The sequence below is a fragment of the Octopus sinensis genome, linkage group LG5 (assembly GCF_006345805.1).
Source record: "Octopus sinensis linkage group LG5, ASM634580v1, whole genome shotgun sequence".
NCBI classification, from domain to species: domain Eukaryota; kingdom Metazoa; phylum Mollusca; class Cephalopoda; order Octopoda; family Octopodidae; genus Octopus; species Octopus sinensis.
The window spans coordinates 128,135,572-128,154,198 of NC_043001.1; the positions used below are offsets into that span (position 1 = coordinate 128,135,572).

At 38.8% G+C, this 18,627-nt stretch overlaps 1 protein-coding gene across 2 annotated transcripts in view; it reads right to left on the minus strand.

The window, feature by feature from the left end:
• LOC115212272 (ankyrin repeat domain-containing protein 16-like) overlaps positions 1-17,369 on the minus strand; it is a 109,956-nt gene extending 92,587 nt beyond the window's left edge. Inside the window, exon 1 of one of the 2 annotated variants that reach the window (XM_036503075.1) lies at positions 16,726-17,369. In XM_036503075.1, coding sequence (XP_036358968.1) covers positions 16,726-17,084 — 359 coding nt within the window. In that variant the 5' untranslated portion in view covers positions 17,085-17,369. The remainder of the gene's footprint in view (positions 1-16,725) is intronic. The other variant, XM_036503074.1, reaches the window with a different exon arrangement.
• Between the last annotated feature and the right edge of the window lie 1,258 nt (positions 17,370-18,627).

An 18,627-nucleotide genomic window follows, 5' to 3' on the forward strand; every position in this document is an offset into this window, starting at 1 on the left:
ACCGATAGAATAAGTACTGGGCTTACAAGAATAAGTCCCGGGGTCGATTTGCTTGACTAAAGGCGGTGCTCCAGCATGGCCGCAGTCAAATGACTGAAACAAGTAAAAGAGTAAAGAGAGTATGTGTGTCAATAAGATATTGCCAAAAAAAAAAAAAAAAAAACCACTAAGAGATTGAATTTCCAAACTCCATAAAGCCTAAATGTGATGTAAGGAAATTTATAATTCTTTCAAATTGTCTTGATCAGTTTGGGTGCCATCTAGTGTGATAGATGAATTGGAGGTGATGGCCAGCACACTTGAGGCATATCTGCAGTTGTTAAACTTAGGGTAAATCTGATATTGTTTCATATAGCACCTGCACACAGATTAATTGTGTTGCGGTTGAATAGGCTTTTCATACCTGGAATGATAAAACAAGTGCCATCAAGTCAATGAGGGAACTATTATGTGGTTACACAACTCTGTAGAAATAGCAAGTGTATGTCCCTCAAATCAGGCGGTACTGGCATCGGCCATGTTTGGATGGTGCTTTTTACATGCTATGGTCACAGGAACCAGTTGGGGGGAGGTGGGGCATTCAAATGGTGCTTTTTACGTGCCACCAGCACGGGGAGCCAGTTAGGCAGCACTTGGTGGTGAGAGACTGAAATTATTATAATCATCAGAGAACTTGGTTAATACTGTGTTGTATGTCACGTTCTGAGACATCGTTGAGGGCACAATCTTCAGCAAACAGAAAATCATTTAAGTTGTTTGTCAAAGTCTTGGTTTTTCACTGGATGCCCGATAAAATTAAAGATTGGTCCCTCAGTATGACCACTGATATCAATGTCTTTAAAGGCTTCCTGCAGCATGTTAGAAAACATGGAGCTGAACAGAATGGGTGCAAGAATACAACCTTGTTTCACTCCGTTGAAGACAGGAAAATACTTCTGATGTCTTTCTATTGTCTTGAACTCTGTCATACTCTGCCATGATTTTCTAAAGCTCTATTCTACTTATAGTGTTGAAAGACTTTGATTAGCTACTGGAATCTAAAACTGACTAAGTTTCTGCTCCCCATCTTCCATTTGTAACATGTATCATAATACTATATTAACCTTAACAAGCAGGCTGTTTTTTTGAATTCAGAGGTGCCTATCACAGCTAAAAGAAATTATCATAAGCTGAAGAATAAAAATGAGTTAATGTAAAAATTTAAATGAAAAACAAACCTGAATTAGATCAGAGGTTATCTTCATGTTATGTTTTGCACATTCATACATAATTTTGAAAGAATATAGGTCAGTCTCAGACACATTCATCTTTCTCTTAAGTCTTACAAAAATATCTTAAACTCCCACATACTGTTTTGTTTGCAAATATGAGGTTATCCTGACCCATCGTTGGTTTGAAGGTCATGCCAAAGCACAGGACTAGTTTCAGAAATGTTAAATCTATTTACTCATATTACATAAACCCAATCAAAATAAACAGTGATATTTTAACAGAAACGTGCTTTTGGTAGGTTGGGAGTCAGAATAATAAGCACACACAGGAAGGAAAATATAAAGAGTGAATAACAAACAAGAAAACAAAGAAGCAAGAGACAAGGGCAACTGTACAGAGACAGACAGACAGAAGGAGAGGAATAAAGCAAAATGGTGAAGCAGTAATTAAATGACTAATTGAAAAGAGCAAATTCCTAAAATGTTACAGAATATATTTTAAAAAAAACAAACAAACAGGCGCAGGAGTGGCTGTGTGGTAAGTAGCTTGCTAACCAGCCACATGGTTCTGGGTTCAGTCCCACTGCGTGGCATCTTGGGCAAGTGTCTTCTGCTATAGCCTCGGGCCGACCAAAGCCTTGTGAGAGGATTTGGTAGACGGAAACTGAAAGAAGCCTGTCGTATATATGTATATATATATATCATCATCATCATCGTTTAGCGTCCGTTTTCCATGCTAGCATGGGTTATATATATATATATATATATATATATGTGTGTGTGTATATGTTTGTGTGTCTGTGTTTGTCCCTCTAGTGTTGCTTGACAACTGATTATGGTGTGTTTACGTCCCCGTCACTTAGCGGTTCGGCAAAAGAGACCGATAGAATAAATACTAGGCTTACAAAGAATAAGTCCCGGGGTCGCTTTGCTTGACTAAAGGCGGTGCTCCAGCATGGCCACAGTCAAATGACTGAAACAAGTAAAAGAGTAAACAAATTAGTGCCACTATTTCCGTTAATACCCTTATCAAAATAATTATATTTTTATCATTTGGGATTAATGTAGAACAGTTATGTTGCAACATACTGCTCCACCCACTTTCTCTTAAAGAACAAACCAGAACACTAAATAAAAAAAAAAACAACTTTTGGACATGGCTGTGGTAAGAAGCTTGCTTTCAGCCACATGGTTCCGGGTTCAGTCCCACTGCATGGCACCCTGGGCAAGTGTCTTTAACTATAGCCTCAGGCCGACCAAAGCCTTGTGAGTGGATTTGGTAGGCAGAAACTGAAAAGAAGCCCATTGTGTGTGTGTGTGTGTGTGTGCATGTATGTATGCATGTATATGCGTGTGTCTTTGTGTCTGTATTTGGGTCTCCATAATTTGGTAGTTTGGCAAAAGGGACCGAGAGAATAAGTACCAGGCTTAAAAAACAAGTACTGGGGTCAGTTCACGTGACTAAAAATTCAAGGCGGTGCTCCAGCTTGGCCTCAGTCTAATGACTGCGACAAGTAAAAAATAAATGATAAAAGAAGTTATTTACTGTTGTCAAATAGGTTAACCCTTTAACATATAAACAAACCATATCTGGCCCAAAATATTCTACCAGTTTTACATGCAGACTGACTAGATCCAGCCTGTCACACCTACCCCACAATATCATTCTAAAAATAAATAGTTACATAACTGAAATTTAAGATAATGCATGATTAGTTGGCAACAATGTGAATAAACAAGCATAACATTTGACAAAGTAATCTGAATGCTTTATGCATGCCATGTAACCCCTTGTAACTTTTTTTCATTTCTTGCAATTTTCAGAAAATATTGGTGAACTTGTATTATACACAGGAATTCATATGATTATGTAAGAATAAAAAAATTTTGATGCATGATTTATGGCCTATTTAACTGTTAGAGTAATCACCCGCCATACTCAAAATCGAAATCGATCAACATCAATGGAAATTGTAGCTGTGATACCAGTGCCGGTGGCATGTAATAGAACCATCCGATCGTGGCCGTTGCCAGCCTTGTCTGGCCTCCGTGCCAGTGGCACGTAAAAAGCACCATCTGAATCGTGGCTGTTGCCAGCCTTGTCTGGCCTCCGTGCCAGTGGCACGTAAAAAGCACCATCCGATCGTGGCCGTTTGCCAGCCTCGTCTGGCACCTGTGCCGGTGGCACATAAAAAGCACCCACTACACTCACGGAGTGGTTGGCATTAGAAAGGGCATCCAGCTGTAGAAACACTGCCAGATCAGACTGGGCCTGGTGCAGCCTTCTGGCTTCCCAGACCCCAGTTGAACCGTCCAACCCATGATAGCATGGAAAGTGGACGTTAAACGATGATACTGCGGTTCACTTATCACGCCCTTAGTATATTGCAGATTTTTCAGACTAATATATGTAAATTTATATCATGGACTTCACAGTATATCATGGGTCTCTGTGGCCAATAAGTATTTGTATATTTTTTAGATTTTGATTGTTTTTGTGGTAAAATAAACAATTCCATGCCTAATAATTAATAAATTAATAAAAAAAAAATACAGTACAGTGGTTAGCCATATTGAGATGGCAAATATACCTCACATTGTCGTGCAGTTACTGTTTATACCTCGTTCAGAGATTTATTAAACATATACAAATAATAAAAAGATAAAAAATATACAGTACAGTACTGTTTCACCTATCACGGGGGAGTTTTAGAATGTAGCACCAGCAATAGGCGAGGGATTACTGTACATTTAGCATATCTCACAGCCACCTCATCCCCTCCTCCTCATTTGTTTGTCAGTCTGACATTGATGTTTTACAATATCTTTCTCCCCATAAACACAGTTGATGGTCTATTGTCGGGATTTAAGCCAAAAGTTTGGATGGTGTTTTTTTATAAACTGTAATTTAATAAGAAAAAGTAAGCAAAAAATTTTTTTCATTTTTAAAAATGGTAAGAAAAAAAAATTTTTTTTCATAGTCGTGAATTCTCATGTGTAGAATACACAAAAATTTTCTGAAAATTTCAAAAAATAAAAAAAGTTATGAGAGGTTATATGACGTGTGTAAAGAAGAATTCCACTAGCACAAGTGTTTAACTTGTCAAAACTACCGCTTTCCAGGGTGAAATGTGGAAGTATTTCTCTTAAAAAATAATTATTCCAAGACAAAGAGTTAAAATTATTTTGTTTTTTTTTTAATAATAAGCAGATCTAATACTTTTAAATATTGGGTTATCCCATAAATAATGCGATATTTTCAATTGCATGATTGATATTTTCAACTAAAAGTTGGAGAGGGATGTGATAAACTACCTGCATCAACTTGCTATAAAAGCAGGTAGTAATTTTACCTTGTCCTTATTCTTAGTGCAAGTTTTGAAGAGTGCAATTCGATTTTAACAGTTATTTTTCCAAAGCTATAATGGAGCATATTCAGCATATTTCACTTTATGAGTTCTATGAAGGCAACAACGCAACAGAAAGTGCAAGGAACATTAATGCAGTATGTGGGTATCAGACAATAAATGTAAGCCAGTGTCAACGGTGGTTCCAGAAATTCTGAGCTGGAAACTACAGCCTAGAACACAAGCCTTGTCCTGCAAACCCTGATTGAACAAAATCCCATTGTAACTGGCAGAGAAACTGACAGAGAAGCTTAGATTTGGTCATTCAACCATTCATTGATATCTGCATGCCATCAGAAAAGTCAGTAAAATGGGTGAATGGGTTTCTCATAATCTTTCCAAGTCTAATCACATGCAGAGAGTGAATGTGTGCTCTTCTTTGCTGTCACATCTTATGAATGAACCTTTTTTGGACTGAATAGTGAGTGGTGACAAGAAATGGGTTCTCTATAAAAGTGTCAAGTGCCGAAGACAGTGGGTAGGGAAAGGAGAAACACCGGCACCCCAGGCTAAAGAAGGTCTTCACCCAAGTAAGGTATTGTTATCTGTTTGGTGGGATGTAAAAGATTTAGTCCACTTTGAACTTTTAAAATCAAACCAAATGATAACAAATATCTACTGCAAGCAGCTTGAGTGGCTTTGATTTCAAACGACCATCTTTGGTTTCAAGACGAAAGGTGTTCTTCCATCAGGACAATGCTCAGCCACATACAGCGAGGATGACATTCCAAAGGCTGGAGCAGTTTGAATGGGAAACAATGCCCCACCCATTATATTTGCTAGACATTGCCCCATCTGATTAGCATTTATTCTGCAGTCTTCAAAATCATTTGGCTGGAAGATATATGAATTCTGTTGACGAGGTCAAAACAGTACTGGAGGAGTATTTTTCATCACAGACAAGTGAATTTTGGAAAAGCGGCCTTGCAAGTCTACCAGATAGATGGAAGGGCATTGTAGAAAATGAAGGAGAGTATATTTTAGATTAAAAAAGAACTTTGTTTATCTTAATTTTCAAAAATAAAAGAAGCATAAATAAACAAAATTATTTATGGGATGACCCAACAAGTCTTTTCAATTTTGAGGGGAGGGAGAAATCGATTACACTGGCCCTTCTTCCCCATTCCCAACAGGTACTTATTTTATCAACCCCAAAAGGATGAAAAGTCAAGCTGACCTTGGTGGCATTTGAACTCAGAACATAAAGAGCAAGAAGAAATGCCACTAAGCATTCTGTCCAACACAGTAACAATTCTGCCAACTTGATACCCTCAAATATCTTTAAATAATAAAGTGAGCTTTGAATATAGGGATTCACTTTCATTTTGTTAAACTGCAGTTTGGTTTCCTTTAGCAGAGTCCATTCAATTGCAAGCATACCTCCCATCTCCTCTCCAAAGTTTCAGAAACTCAGTGAAGACCCATGGACACTTCTTACCCTCCTGACAAAAAGATGTGCATTTGTGTGTGCATGTAGCAGTATAAACCTATATCAAGTTTTGCCTTTCATCCTTTTGCAGTTAATGTGGAAGCACTCCATCGGTTACAACGACGAGGGTTCCGGTTGATCCGATCAACGGAACAGCCTGCTCGTGAAATTAACGTGCAAGTGGCTGAGCACTCCACAGACACGTGCACCCTTAACGTAGTTCTCGGGGTTATTCAGCGTGACACAGAGAGTGACAAGGCCGGCCCTTTGAAATACAGGTACAACAGAAACAGGAAGTAAGAGTGAGAGAAAGTTGTGGTGAAAGAGTACAGCAGGGATCACCACCATCCCCTGCCGGAGCCTCGTGGAGCTTTAGGTGCTTTCGCTCAATAAACACTCACAACACCCGGTCTGGGAATCAAAACCGCGATCCTACGACCGCGAGTCCGCTGCCCTAACCACTGGGCCATTGCGCCTCCTTTGCAGTTAATAAAATAAGGACTAGTCAAGTACTGGGGTCAATGTAATGGATTAGTGTTTGCCCCACCACCAAATTTCAGGACTTGTGCCTATAGCAGAAAGGATTATTATTATTATTATTATTATTATTATTGATGGGGGCAAGCTGGCAGAATCATTAGCATGCTGGGCAAAATGCTTAGCGGTATTTCGTCTGCCACTACATTCTGAGTTCAAATTCTGCCAAGGTTGACTTTGCCTTTCATCCGTTCAGGGTCGATAAATTAGGTACCAGTGAAACACTGGGATTGACATAATTGACTAGTCACCTCCCCACAAATTTCAGGCCTTGTGCCTTATAGTAGAAAGGATAATTATTATTGTTATTATTGAAATGCAGTGGATGACTGAATTAGTAAAGTATTGAATAAAATTTTTAAAAACCCTATATGATTCAACCACATTTAATTTCAATATATGATTTTAAATTACATCTCTTGCTAAATACAATAAGCTCTCTCATGTGTAATATAGTGAATTGAGAAACTCCAATCAGTAGTTATTTATTCAACAATTTGTAGACAAAAATGCCATTCAGAAGTGTAAAAAAATCTAAAAATAGCAAGCAACCAAGTTAAGTCAGCATCTGTCGACCAAATTTTTTGATTATGTAAACAATGCCAAGTGAAAATGACCTGGCCTTTAAAGCCAAATTTGTTAGCAATATATATAGAAGGCACAGGATTATTCATTAAAGGTCAACATAGCTTTAGATAAAGTTGTTTCATTGCCAATGCAAAGAGACACACTGAGATAGTGCAATCAGTAATTATCTGCATTTTTAATTGGTGCAAGCCACCTAGCTGAATCATATACTCAACTTGTATCCTGATACAAACTCAAAATCAGGGCTGGAGTCGGAGTCAAAAACAATTAAAGGGTAGCTGGAATTGGAGTCGGTAAAACTATACTGACTCTGATTCCGACTCACAATGTCTTTATTCTTTAATATAAACCAGCTATAACACATAGGCCTACTCAAAGTACAAGTGTATGCATATGCTTTATGAGACATGTAGACCACAATCACTTAATTACATAAAGAGGAGTCGGAGGTGCCAATAGTACAGGAGTTGGAGTCAAAGTTTTTGTTTCGACTCCACAGCCCTGCTCAAAATGCAGTTTATCTCAGCTAATTTTTTTTCCAAATTAGTTGTGCTATATAGCTTTTTATGTTACTCTCTTGCCTTAGTTTATTAAACAGACACAGCTGTAGTTGCTATTCTCTAGAGCAGTGGTTTTCAACCAGGGTTCTGTGGAACCTTAGGGTTCTGCCAGTACAGTCCAGGGGTTCCACAAGAAGTTACAAAAATGCTAAAATCGACAGTAATTTTTAATTCTCCTGTGCAGATATGTGTGCATAAGACAATTAAATTATTGCACAGGGGTTCCTCGAGCCAGTGGAATGTTTCCTTGGGGTTCCACTCCAGCAAAAAGGTTGAAAAGCACTGCTGTAGAGTATCTCTTGGTAGTAGTTGATGATGAAATCACTATGCCAGTCATTGGAAATCATCTTGAACCATGTAATCAATTAAATAACACTTGCATGTCAAAACTTCACAAGATATTTTCAGAATCTATTCAGGCTATTCCTGATGGCTCAACTGCTTTCCCTGCCTTCTTGTTCTTCACTGTTATTTCAACTGTAAAACTGCCAATTTCAAAAGTAAATTTTCTGTTGGGTTAACTTGGAAGAAATCTCTCTCTCTCTCTCTCTTGCTGTCTCCCACACATTCTCATTTAGCAACCTCTCATAAAAGGACCTCCCTGCTTCTTTCTTCTCAATGTTAGTGAGGGGTGTGTGCCACTATCATTGCATACACCTTTTTCACCACTGATGTCCTGATACACACTGACACACACACACCTCATACTTTTTGTCATCAAAGAACATTGGGAAACCCCTCATTTTCCATTCTCTCCTTGTTAAGTAAGCTTGACCCCTAGCTTCTCTCCAACCTACTTGATACTGTTCATTTCTCTCCTCAACCTCATTTTCTACATTCCTTCCAAGTTTATTTCCTAGCTTTTATGGCTTTATCTATCATACCATTCCACCACTGTAATCTGTCTCATGGGAACCTTGGTCCACCTACAAATCTGATTTGTGATTTTGCAACAGGTTATCTCATAGAAATCCGCGGTTGTTTTCTGTTATAGATATCCTCCTCCTCTTCCACCTCAATGTATGTAACTCAATTATGTATCTCAGACTGCGTTTTGATCCGACAACTTTACACTCACTGCAGTCTCTCACCTCTTGAGAGAACTCTTCTGACAAGGAGACTATCATGGTTTGGTCATGAATTGTGGCACCCCCATGATGAACTTCTCCAGAAGGCAATAGCACCATATCCTCCTCCCAGGGTTGGCATACACAGATAGGCAATCAGCTGAAGACATGGCTCACAATAGTCAAAGCAGATATGGAACTTGTTTCCGGCCTTTGACTCTTTGGCATTTGTTGCTGGAACTGGGAATGGCTTCAACACACTACAGAATTGGCGGCTGACAGTTACATTTGAACCTGAGTGTGGCTGAGGGATCTATCAGCTTTTTTACTCCCTTTCTCATTATCCTGTGTTTTGGGCCTGTCTAATTCTTACTCTATGTTACATCGCCACTGCTGTCATCATTATCATCTTCCCCACCACCACTACCACTGCTATCATCAACATCATCATCATTTTATATCCATTAATTCATGCTAGTATAGATTGAATGGATAGTCAGAGTTCACATTTATTCTTATACAGCTACTGCCCTCTCTCTTAGATCAGTCAGGGGCCTTGTCTTGCTCAAGAGTTCTAATTTTGGCATGGTAGCTATGGGTCAATGCTCTTCCTATCATCAACCATTTTACAGAGTGTACAGGGTGCATTATTGTGGTCCTAGCACTAAACAACTTGTCTTGTTCCCAACAAGAATAAAGAATCCTCTCTACCATACATTGTTGCCACTCATTGGTACTTGACAGGTTGTCACATCACTGACATGACTATTGGTTCCCTTGTTCCTGTATTGCCTTTGCTTTTTTTTTCTTTCCTTTTCACCACACAACTAGACAACTAGATGGAGGAATGGGAAGTGATAGGAGAGAGGAATATGTCAGAAGAGAGCAAAAGAAAAAAGTTGGAGCAGAGCAGGAGTAACGGCAGATGAGCGAGTGAGTGGTAGATGGCTACACGCTGGTTGTTGGTAAGGTGATTGAATAGAAACATGACCAAGAAAATAATAGAAGAGTGTGTGTGTGTCATCGTCATCATCATCATCATCGTTTAACGTCCGTTCTCCATGCTAGCATGGGTTGGACGGTTCAACTGGGGTCTGTGAAGCCAGAAGGCTGCACCAGTCCAGTCAGATCTGGCAGTGTTTCTACAGCTGGATGCCCTTCCTAACGCCGACCACTCCGAGAGTGTAGTGGGTGATTTTATGTGCCACCGACACAGGTGCCAGACGAGGCTGGCAAACGGCCACGCTCGGATGGTGTTTTTATGTGCCACCGACACAGGTGCCACGATCGGATGGTGTTTGTTACGTGCCCACAGCACGGAGGCCAGTCGATGCGGTACTGGCTACGGCCACGTTCGGATGGTTTTCTTGTGTGCCACCGGCACTATATATATATATAGTAAATCCAAAAAAGAAAGAACAAACAAAAAAAACAATGCGAGGATGTGGTACATGTAAAGTATTAGCAGATGTTTAGGGAAGGAAAGAAAGATGGATTAACATTTCGAGCAATGCTCTTCTTCAGAAACAGAGGAAAGTCCAATAGAAAGGAAGACGGGGGAAGAAATGAAAGTGTATGTGTGTATAGCTCTGAAAAGCTCCAAAACAGTGCATCCTTGAGAAAAATGGATTTGATTTTCAAAATCTGCATCTCAACAGGAAAGTATTTGGTTATAATTAACCAAAACATAATTTGCTATGAGAAATAACTCAACTTTTAGACCAACAAATCTCACTCTCTCTCTCTTTTACTATATAGATACCACACTTTATCACCATCTTTATATGTATATCTCTCACACATTCTGTCCTTCCCTCTCTCAGATGAACATTTCTGTTCATCTGTAATTGTATATTTATATAGGTTATTTATATTAAAATGTAAAAATATGTATGTATGTAGAGCAAGTAAGTTATACAAACACATATGGTTGAAACTACAGCAATTTTCTTGAATATGAATTTTTTCCAGTACGTACTTCTTGAACATTCCAATTCCCTGCTATGCACAGTTATGAAATCTTCTGATACATATGTATATGATGAACTGAGGACTTTTATAAGTCAACATAATATCTGAGTTCATTATAAATTCTAAATTTCAGTGCTTGGTATAATTCTAAATTTATTGAGTGAGCAAGTGCTAATAGAATAAAAGATACAAAGTGAAATTGGCTGTAATATATCAGAAAAAGTACACAAATTGGGGATCAAACTGCAGTCCACATGACTTTCTGAATGGCATGCCTGTTGATGATCTAAGTCTCATGTATAAAAAAAAAAAAAGGAGAACTGTTTGAACAAATGCCTGGTAAATACAACATTTCACCATGAGGCAGATCTTCTGGTGTGATCACAAGCAGAAGGCTAACCGTGTGCAATTAATCCGAATGGAGATCTCATCCTTCCCCTGGCCAATGGCAGTAAAGGTGGATCCAAGATATATGAACTCCTCAACCTCCTCCACAGTCTTTCCATCAAGATGAATAGTGACCCTGGACGAGTGGGTATGTTGATTGAGAGGACCTTTGCTTTCGAGGTGTTGATCTTTATTCCAACTCTTGTGCTGGTGAGGTTTATCTCATCAAGAGCACATTGGATGTTGCCAAAGGACTCCCCTAGGATGGCAACATTGTTGGCATAGTCAAGGTCAGTGACCAAGAAATCACATCCTACCTTGGTCCCAGAGAGACCTAGACCTTGGATGAGTATTCAATCAATGATGAAATTGAAAAGAGTGGGTGATAGAACACAACCTTGGTAAACACACATTTGAATGGTGAGAACTAACCAATATGTTTTGTTGATCTACAGAAGCTGGGTCTTCAATTGCTTCTGTATTCATCTCCCTCCTCAATTATGTATCACAGACTGCGTTTTGAGCCGACAACTTTACACTCACTGCAGTCTCTCACCTCTTGAGAGAACTCTTCTGACAAGGAGACTATGGTGGTTTGGTCATGAATTGTGGCACCCCCATGATGAACTTCTCCAGAAGGCAATAGCACCATATCCTCCTCCCCAAGGTCAGCATACACAGATAGGCGGTCAGCTGAAGACATGGCTCACAATAGTCAAAGCAGATATGGAACTTGTTTCTGGCCTTTGACTCTTTGGCATTTGTTGCTGGAACTGGGAATGCTTCAACACACTGCAGAATTGGCGGCTGACAGATGTGTATGGACTACTTTGACCTGTGAATTCAATAGGATCCAGCTTAACCCCTCCTGGGTGAATGCCCTTACAAGACAAGAGACACATGTGACCTACTTCTTGAAAAAAGGCTACCTATGCCTGATGTAGAGAATGGTTACTATTATTTTTATTTAAAAGTAATGATTAAGATAATGTAAGAAATATCTACTGAGCAAGTGGATACTTTTAGACATATAAAGGATGCAAACAAAAATTAGATGTAGGAATTAAATGTGTAAATATTACTTAGTGACAAGAAGAAAACCACCTGCTGGGCAGTCTTTCTGCTAGTAATAATAAATGCCAAAATGAATTTCTCTGTGTTAGTGAGTCACACTTTGACCCCCTCTCTGATTATTCAATGACACTTCTTCTGCTCCTCTTGCTAGGGTAAGAGTAACAGTAGGCATAGAGATGGTGTGGGTGGTAGTAGATTGACAGTTGAGATGAATATGGGGTAATAGTATGAGCTGTAGTTGTGATAGAGGCAGAGGCAACAGTGATGATGGTGGTGGTGTCAGAAGTCTGAATGGTGTTGTGGTGTCGATGGTGGTGGTACTGGTGATGGTTGAAAACAATCAACAGGAAGAGAGAGAGAGAAAGAAAGAAAGAGGTTAGACAGAAAAAAAAGAGGGCAGCTTTTAAGCTAGTATATATATATATATAGTAGCAGTATCGCCCGGCGTTGCTCGGGTTTGTAAGGGAAATAACTATATAAGCATTTTTAGAGATGTAAAGTATAATAGCCATCTCAATATGGCTAACCACAAAGGGGGGTGTTACTGTAGCTTTTTACGTTCTGAGATTTAATAATACATTTTTAGAGAGTTACTTCCCTTATATAATAGCAAAAAAAATGCATCAAAAATGGGAAAAAATTATGGTAAATTTTTTTTTTAATCGTAGACTCATCGTAGACGCGCGCTAATACCCAGAAGGGCTCAATATGAATCACGACTATAAGATACCCGGTTTTGCTTAAACTGCACCGCAAAATGTGGGAGTAGTTAGGAATCTAAATCGTAGGAGACAGACACACAACCTTACTTTTATATATAAAGATATATAGTGAAGGCACATGGCTCAGTGGTTAGAGTACCGAGCTTACGATTGTGAGGTTGTGAGTTCAATTCCCGGACTGGGCTGCGTGTTGTGTTCTTGAGCAAGACACTTTATTGCACATTCCTCCAGTTCACTCAGCTGTAGAAATGAGTTGCGACATCAATGGTGCCAAGCTGTATCGGCTTTTGCCTTTCCCTTGGATAACACTGGTGGTGTGGAGAGGGGAGGCTGGCATGCACGGGCGACTGCTGGTCTTCCATAAACAACATTGCCCAGACTTGTGCCTCGGAGAGTAACTTTCTAGATGCAATCCATGGTCATTCATGACCGAAGGCAGTCTCCTCATATATATACAACATTATATATATGTATATACATGGTTTATAACATTATATATATATATATATATATTATATATATATATATATATATATATATATATATGTATATATGTATGTATATATATATGTGTATGTACCGCATGTGTACCATTGGCGATTTGTTTCCCTCTGTCTTCCTTTCTCTGGATCTTTCCTTCTCCTATGTTTCCGAAGAAGAGCCCCGCTCGAAACGTTAAACCCTCCTTCTTTCCTGAGCGTCCAATAATACTATATTTGTTCCACGTTCTCGCGTTGTGTTTTTTTGTGCTTTCTTGTTTGGATTAACTTCATATGTGTATGTGTATATATATATATATATATAATATATATATATATATATATATATGTATGTGTGTATATATATATATATATGTATGTGTGTATATATATATATGTATGTGTATGTATATATATGTGTATATATATATATATATATATATATATATATATATTATATATATATATATAATATATATATATATATATATTCATTGAGCTTCTGTACAGTTTCCATATACACTTATGAGATATTGTTTATCCTGAAGCTATAATAGAAGACACTCTCCAAATGTACTGCACAGAAGGACTGAATCTAGAATCATGTAGTTGTGAAGCACATACAACACATCTAAGCTTGAGATATCAATATGTCCTCTTATAAAAACAAAATAAGAACTAGAGTGAACCAAGGAAAAATAGTCTAGATATTCTAGTAACACTATAAAAGTATCTTTAACCAGGCAAATAAAGAAATGGAAAATTTGTAGTCTATATTCTTTCTCTAAGAATACTTTCATAAATGACAATAACAATTAAAGACATAATTGCAGCTATCAAGAAAACAACATCAACTGTATAACAGTAAATTATAACTGGTCTTGGAATTACTGCTGGCTACGTAAATCAGTAGACACTAACGTCACATTCAATACAATTGAAATACCATCAAGCCAAATTTGTTAGCAATATATATAGAAGGCACAGGATTATCCATGAAAGGTCAACATGGCTTTAGCCAAAGTTGTTTCATTGCCAATGCAAAGAGACACACTGAGATAGTGCAATCAGTAATTATCAGCACTTCTAATTTCTAATTGGTGCAAGCCACCTAGCTGAAGTATATACTCAACTTCAACAAGCTGTAATAGTCCATAATGATTACACAATTTTCCGTCTCCTCTAAATCTAACGGAGTAGCTTTGAACAGTTCTTATAGAACTTTTATAGGATTTCACTTCAGCCTGATGCTCAGTTAGATCTTGTTCTTATTATTTCTTTTAGTTCTCTTGGGCAAGGCTCCTCCAAACGGAATACCACTTTTGGTTCAGCTGAGGCTATGAGTGCTTTGCATAAGTCCAGAGTTTGCTCACCTGACTAGTATGCTTCTTTATTTACATTATTTACATTTGATGGATATTTGTCCTCATCTTGTTTGTTAACACAACGTTTCGGCTGATATATCTTCCAGCCTTCATCAGGTGTTTTGGGGAAATTTTGAACCTGGGTTCTCATTCCTAAGGTATTTTTCGATGCTGTTGTTGTTATTACTTTATTATTATTATTATTATTATTCAGGTCACTGCCTGGAATTGAACTTGGAATCTTGAGGTTAGTAGCCCGCACTCTTAACCACTATGCCATATGCCCAAGCTCTTAACCACTACGCACAGATTCTAGGACACAACAACCTCCTAAGCAGACCGAGTGCAGATATGAGTAGTATATGGGAACCGGTATTAAGGAAGGATAGAAGAATATTAGATTTATAAGCCCTAAAATTCACTCCATAATCACCCACGGGCATATGGCATAGCACTTAATAACCCAAGATTCCGAGTTCGATTCCAGGCAGTGACCTGAATAATAATAATAATAATAACATCAAAAAATACCATAGGAATGAGAACCCAGGTTCAAAATTTCCCCAAGACACCTGATGAAGGCCGGAGGGTATATCAGCTGAAACATTGTTTTAACAACAAACAAGGACAAATATCCGTCAAATGTAAATAATGTACATAATTCCTCATCTCTTAAATATAGAACTGTAGTCTGCTTCTGACTGAGAAGCTGTTTTTCAATTTGTAGGGGTTAGCCAAGAATGCAGCTCACTTACTTGCTTTCTCCCTTCATCTCCTATGGCTTCTCTGTTCCTGTCAGTACCAGAAGCTCCCTGTGGTTAGCACAAAAAACAGATGGTATCGGCCAGGCCTCCTTGGTCTCAAAACACTCAGTATCAAAGTTCACAATAATAATGGGAGTCACAGTTTTTAACTGGTGGATGGTCCACATCTCCCTCAGCAGTCACTGCCAAAGTCCAACCAACGCTTATGTCAGACTCCTGCCATTCAGATGGCTTTGATGAATGGGGTCCACTGGATCCTTGGCTGGACTGGCTGAGTGCAGACAAACAAAGGGTCAGCCAGCAGACCAATGCTTACTCTCAGCAGCCACTGCCAAAATCCAACCAACGCTTATGCCAGACTCCTGCCCACAGGATCCTTGACTGGGCTGGCTGAGTGCAGACAACCAAAGGGTAAGGCAGCAGACCAATGCTTGCAACTGTAAGTGACATACGGAGGCTCTAGGCACAGTGGTTTATCTCCAGGCCTTGCTCCTCCTGCATCTCACTATATACTTCTGTGTACTATGTCAGCCCTTCAGCTGACACACATCTTACCCTGGTATGGTGAATCCTCAAGACTATCATATTCTTGCAGGCCTTAATGCAGATGCACTGAACTTCCATTGCTCTATTTTCCTTTATTGTTGTTCTTCCGTCTTGTGGAGGGGTGGTGCATAATAATAAACACCGCCGAATGGTGTACTGAGCTAGACAGAAAAAAAATCAATATATATCCATTTTCCCGAAAGTTATGACGAAAAAATCGGATCTTGTGAATTTTCCGAAAGTCCTCTCCCCACCTCACAGGGTCGTTTGCGCAAGTTTTTATTTGTACTATTCACTTTCTATACAATTGCTAATACCCAGCAGGGTGGGGTTTTTTTCTTTTTGTGTTTTTTTGTTAACGGGTGAAGATCTTTATATTAACCGACAGAAATTGTAAAAGCTACTTGACGTTCTAAGACCTGTGGAATAAGAATACAATAATTTCGCCACAACTATAGTTTAATGCTCACTCCCATCCAGTTTGTGTGTGTGTGCGTGTGTGAGTGAGTGAGTGAGTGAGTGAGAGAGAGAGAGAGAGAGAGAGAGAGAGAGGAGAGAGAGAGAGAGAGAGATGCATAATTAAGAAAAGTTATGAGAAACTAACTGGCTCCTTACTCACCAATCTCCTTTTTTCATACTGTCCACGTTAAGAGATAAACTGAGCAAGAACTGTACACATTCTATTTGGTTGGCTTGAGAAGCTTCGTGTAACGGTGTTTTACGGTCATTATTGATGGATTCGAACACAATTTTAGTGTTTAAGGTCCATTCTAGATGGCGATTGAGAAGTTCTTGGCTAATAAACTTTAGAATATTTAGACGCCCGAAACGAGCAATTAAATGAATAATGTTGTCCCCTGCTTTGTTACATTTCTTGATCAACCAAGTTTCCTGAAAGCTATCAATATAGTCAAGAAAATATTGTAAATTTCCCTTCTGAGCTGCTTGTATAAGGCGTTCAAAGTGAAAGTTACTCATTGCGAAAGAACATAGAAAGCCATGTGCAGTTTGTTATTGTAGATAATTTGGTTTTACACCGATGACATAAACACCGGTCCTTGTATTCCTAAACTTTAGAAAGCTAAGTATTAATTTTTTGGCAGTCGCTGAAATTTCTTTTGGCCAAACAAATTAATAATTAATTAGTGTATTCGTTTGTATTTGGTTGCTAGGGAAGAATCAAGTTTTTGACGTTGCTCTCTGGAGAGATTGATTTGCTTGGGGGATTTTTTTGAGGTATGACCGTCTTTCAGTGCCAATTCTCAGGTTTTACCACTTTAAGCTGTCAAGGGACGTAACTGCGACTCATCGTTAAAACTAGTTTAGAAGTTCGCGTTGGGTGCCGACTTTTTAAGTTAACTCTTGTGGTAGGCTAATTGGGTCTGCGGCCCGAAACTAAAGGGAGCAATAATAATAATGAGCATTTATTGGTACGCTACCAATATTGTATTACTTTAAATTCAGTTTAAGTGAAACACTTTTTTTAGTGGTTGTATACTGTCAACTTAACGTGACAGTCCCGTATGGGAATTACACCACCGCTGTTTAGCCCCAGGAAGCATCGAACGCTTCTGTCGGCTTTGACACAGCCCTAGGAAGCATCGAACGCTTCCTGTCGGCTTTGACACATTTTCTGTGTCAAAGCCGACAGGAAGCGTTTGATGCTTCCTAGGGCTAAACAGCGGTGGTGTAATTCCCATACGGGACTGTCACGTTAAGTTGACAGTATACAACCACTCTATCGCTCCACCACCGCTTATGTCTCTTTGAGACATTTAGAAATTTAATATTTCTGACTTTTTTTAGTGTTCTTTTAAAATTTGAATTTTCAGCTGTTAGCATATAACAAATCCTCACCCAGACCTAATCTCTATGCTGGATGTTCAAGGACCAAATAAAGGACAGATTTTCAATCCCGAGAACATCCTGATTCCCAAAAGGTATGTCTATATAAAGCAATATAGACTGAGATACAGGGGTCCCGGACAGACAGACAATTTCACGTCTATTATTATTAATGGTATTTCGTCCATCTTTACGTTCTGAGTTCAATTTTCACTGAGGTCGACTTTGCTTTTATCTTTTGAGGGGTCGATAAATTAGGTACCAGTGAAACACTAGGGTCAATATAATCGACTAGTCTACTCCCCCAAAATTTCAGGCCTCGTGCCTGTTTGTAGAAAGGATTATTATAGATCAAGAGGAGGATGCCAATTTTCGCATACCTTTGTTCTTTAAATTCTATATAAAAAGCACTCTTTGTTAAGCATAAACTCCAACTCAAGCCAACCTCAAAATTCTTACCTGATCAATCAACATGCTAAAAATAGCAATTAAATTGCTCACAACACTTCATACAGTGTTTCTCAACCTTTTCTCCTGCACTTCTCTTTAGTTTTCAAAGAAGACTCAGCTCTGACATCCTTAGTTGGACAGACCCTTGCTCTGAAGTCCAGATCCCTGTTGAAGATTTTGCCACCACCTTCCAGAGCTTGTCTAAGTTGAAGCATGTCAGTTGATT